The sequence below is a fragment of the Cnephaeus nilssonii genome, assembly GCF_951640355.1.
Source record: "Cnephaeus nilssonii genome assembly, chromosome: 21".
Taxonomy (NCBI): Eukaryota; Metazoa; Chordata; class Mammalia; order Chiroptera; family Vespertilionidae; genus Cnephaeus; species Cnephaeus nilssonii.
In genome coordinates this window covers 13211319-13214377 of record NC_137092.1, presented here as the reverse complement: position 1 = coordinate 13214377, position 3059 = coordinate 13211319, and the positions used below count along the sequence as shown (strand labels likewise).

At 53.7% G+C, this 3059-nt stretch overlaps 1 protein-coding gene across 1 annotated transcript; it reads right to left on the bottom strand.

The window, feature by feature from the left end:
• Window positions 1-741: 741 nt before the first annotated feature.
• On the bottom strand, window positions 742-1940 carry LOC307092823 (protein S100-A7-like; the record flags this gene model as incomplete). The annotated part of the gene is made up of 2 exons (XM_079760316.1): window positions 742-906; window positions 1800-1940. The coding sequence occupies 2 exons, from the start codon at window positions 1938-1940 to the stop codon at window positions 742-744; spliced, it is 306 nt and encodes a 101-aa protein (XP_079616442.1).
• Window positions 1941-3059: the final 1119 nt, after the last annotated feature.

The following is a 3059-nucleotide window of genomic DNA, read 5'->3' as shown; positions in this document are numbered from 1 at the left end:
GGGAGGAAGTCAGACACCAGCTCTGGGAGCCCTGGCAGGATGGTTCCTGGCAGAGACCAGCAGTCCTGGTGCAGGAGGAGAGGACAAGTGGAGGGATTGGTTCAGGCTGGGAGGTTTGCAGGGAGGGAGTGGCCCCCAGGCAAGTCAGCACCGGAGATCCTAGTCGGGGGAGAGCAGTTGGTGTGGCGGATCATGGGGCGCAGGCTGCAGAGACAGAGCAGGGTTCTGACAGGAGAAAAGTGAGAAGGTCTCCCTGAGTTTGAGAGCAGGTGGAATGAGAAGGAGGGGGGGAGGGGACAGACAGTAGCAGCGAGATTCTTGCTGGGCAGGAGGGCGGGGGCTGGAGGCACCCTGTTCACACCTCCCTGGGCTCCTGCTCCCTGCAGTTCCTGGATCCCCAGATGCTGATCGAGCTTGAGAAGGAAAAGCATGGCTGGGGCCAGCAGAATGCTCTGCACTGCTGACCCGGGACCTGGCACGCTGGCTGCGCTAGGGAGCAGGGGCAGAGGTGGACAGAGGCCCTGCCGAGAGAGGAGGTCAGTTGTGCTGGAGGCCAAAGGGAGGGCACCCTCCTGGCACATTCCTGGGTAATCCCCCATGGAGAATCCACAATTACATTCACCAAGAAGGCGCAGTTCTGACAGCATAAGTAGCCAAAGAAAAGCAGGAAACAGGCTGTATCTGAGCAAGAGACACTTTATTGTTTCTTGGGGTTTCTGGAGGCCTCAGGCTGGGCTGGGCTCACTGTCCTCCCCCAGAACAGAGCGGGGCTCCGTGGCTATGATCGTGGTAGTCCGTGGCTATGACTCCCAACACCGACAGGAACTCGGAAAACTCGATCTTCTTATCCTTATTCTTGTCATGGTCCTCAAAGATATGGGCCAAGAAATCTTTGCCCCTTTTGTCCTGTGGGAAAGACAAATTCAGTCCCAAAAGTGTTATGGGTGGGAGAGGGGGAGGAGGAGGCAGAGAGGGGGAGAGAAGCACCTGGGGCCGCACAGGTGTAGCTGGTGTGGGGAAGTGGAGGGTGTCTGGGGATGAGGGGGACGTGAGCATTACCCTGCAGGTCACTGAGGGAGATTCCTTGGACCAAATATCAGCATGAAAGAGAGACCTAGTGCTGGTGGGCAGACTCTGGCCAGAGCCTCACTGATCAATGAGCTGGTGGGTGGGTGGTCTTTAGACCCAGACCTGCTCCCCCCACCCCCTTCCAGGACCCCATCTACCTAAGTTCTACCCAGAAACTAAAGATAGGCCCTACCCCTTGTCTCTTCATTCCTAACCCTCCTCTCCTGTCTCCTATCGGCCTTCCTGAATCTTCCATGCTCAGTGCCCTCTTTTGCTCACCCACTCTCTGTGTCACCTAGTAGCCTCTCTTTTTGTAATAAGTTCAGTATATTCTAACTGTCAGACTAAATCAGGTCTGTGAATGAGCTTTTCATTGTAATGAAAGGTGTTAAATTTTATCAGCCATGGAATTTCTATCGCCTTCCCTTGGATCTCAGAGAACCTGATGGAGGCTTCTAGAGGCAGAGCCTGAGCCTATGGGCTTCAGTCTCCTGGATGGAGGGGACCCATTCTTCACTCTCCTATTTGACCACCTAATAACCACCCTTGATCTCCAGATGCCTTTACACTAGGCCACCTGTATCATCTCTTTCATCCTAATAATAACTCAGGAGGGTCCTCTTGGGCCTTTTTGCAGATGAGAATATGGAGGATGAGAAAATGGTATTGACTGGTCCAAGACCCTCCGCCATGCCAGGGCCCAAGCAACCTTGAGAATCACCCAGACTCACACAGGCCTTGAGGAAGTTAGGGAAATTCTCCTTTAGCATCTTCAGCAGGCCCTGCTTGTCGATCTTGTCATCAGGTTTGGTGTATTTGTGGAACAGGTCGATCAAGTCCATCACGGACTTCTCAGCTGGAGTGTTGCTCATCTTGGTTTTCAGGGAAGCTGCCAGAGAGAAAGATGGGGACCGTTGTTATCCTTCCCCCCAGGTGAGGGTCCCTAAGTCAGAACAATGGGGTGGGAACTGGTCATCAGTGAAGTGAGGCTCAGGTGGAGCAGAAGGAACTGTATCACCTAGGAGGTGGGATGAGAAGCTCACAAGGAGGAGAGTGTGACCAAGGCTGGGGCCTGGGCCGTGCAGGTCAGGGCCCAGAGGAGATGGAGGAGAACACAGAAGCCCACTGTGGACAGAACCACAGGAGCAGAAGCAGAGAGCGTAGGGGTCAGCCACACGGAAAAGGACTGACGTTTTAGTTGGGACCTGAGCCAAACACAGCACTTGGACGACTCTACTCTTCAAGAGCATCAACACCAACTCCTCCAGGGTCAACGTCAAGGTTAGAGTCATGGGGACAAAATAACTTCCTGACTAGTCTGGCCTCACCCGCCCTGAGCTGCTCTTAGAACGAGACCCCTGAGGAGCCCATTGTGAACATGAAGCAAGCTCTAAATGAAATGGGCCCTGGAGGCTCCCAGCGGTGAGTGTGAGTAGGAAGGTCAGTGTGAGCAGAGATATACAGCCCTGTCCTGAGCTCCCGCAAGTTTTCCTGGACCATCCCCACCAGCAGGAAAGAAGGACTGCTGAGCAGAGTTGGCATCATGTTTGAAATAATCAGAAATACCTGCCTCAGTTTTAGGCTCTTGGGTGGAATGTGGGGAGATAGGCTCCTTCAGATGACCTTTGTACCTCCCTGCTATCTGGAACCCCAAGGCTTGACCACATTTAAGTAAAGAGGTCTGACTTCCCAAAGCCAGGATACCCACCAACAGTCTGGACCCCAAGCAGAGAAATGAGACAGTGCAGCCCTCACACCCCAGACTTTCCAAAACTCTCAAGAAATGTGTATGGCTCACATGTGCGGGCATCTAACAAAAACTACCATTGTCTCCTGATCTGGGAGAAAGATCCTCCCTGTTATGTCCCTAAGTGAAACCACCCAAGGCCTTCTGTGAACTTGGCCAAGGTCGGAGCTGAGCCCTGTGCACAGAAGGTCACTGGTCATTCCCTCGGCTGGGGACGAGGTCCAAAACCTTAGTTGATGGGTCC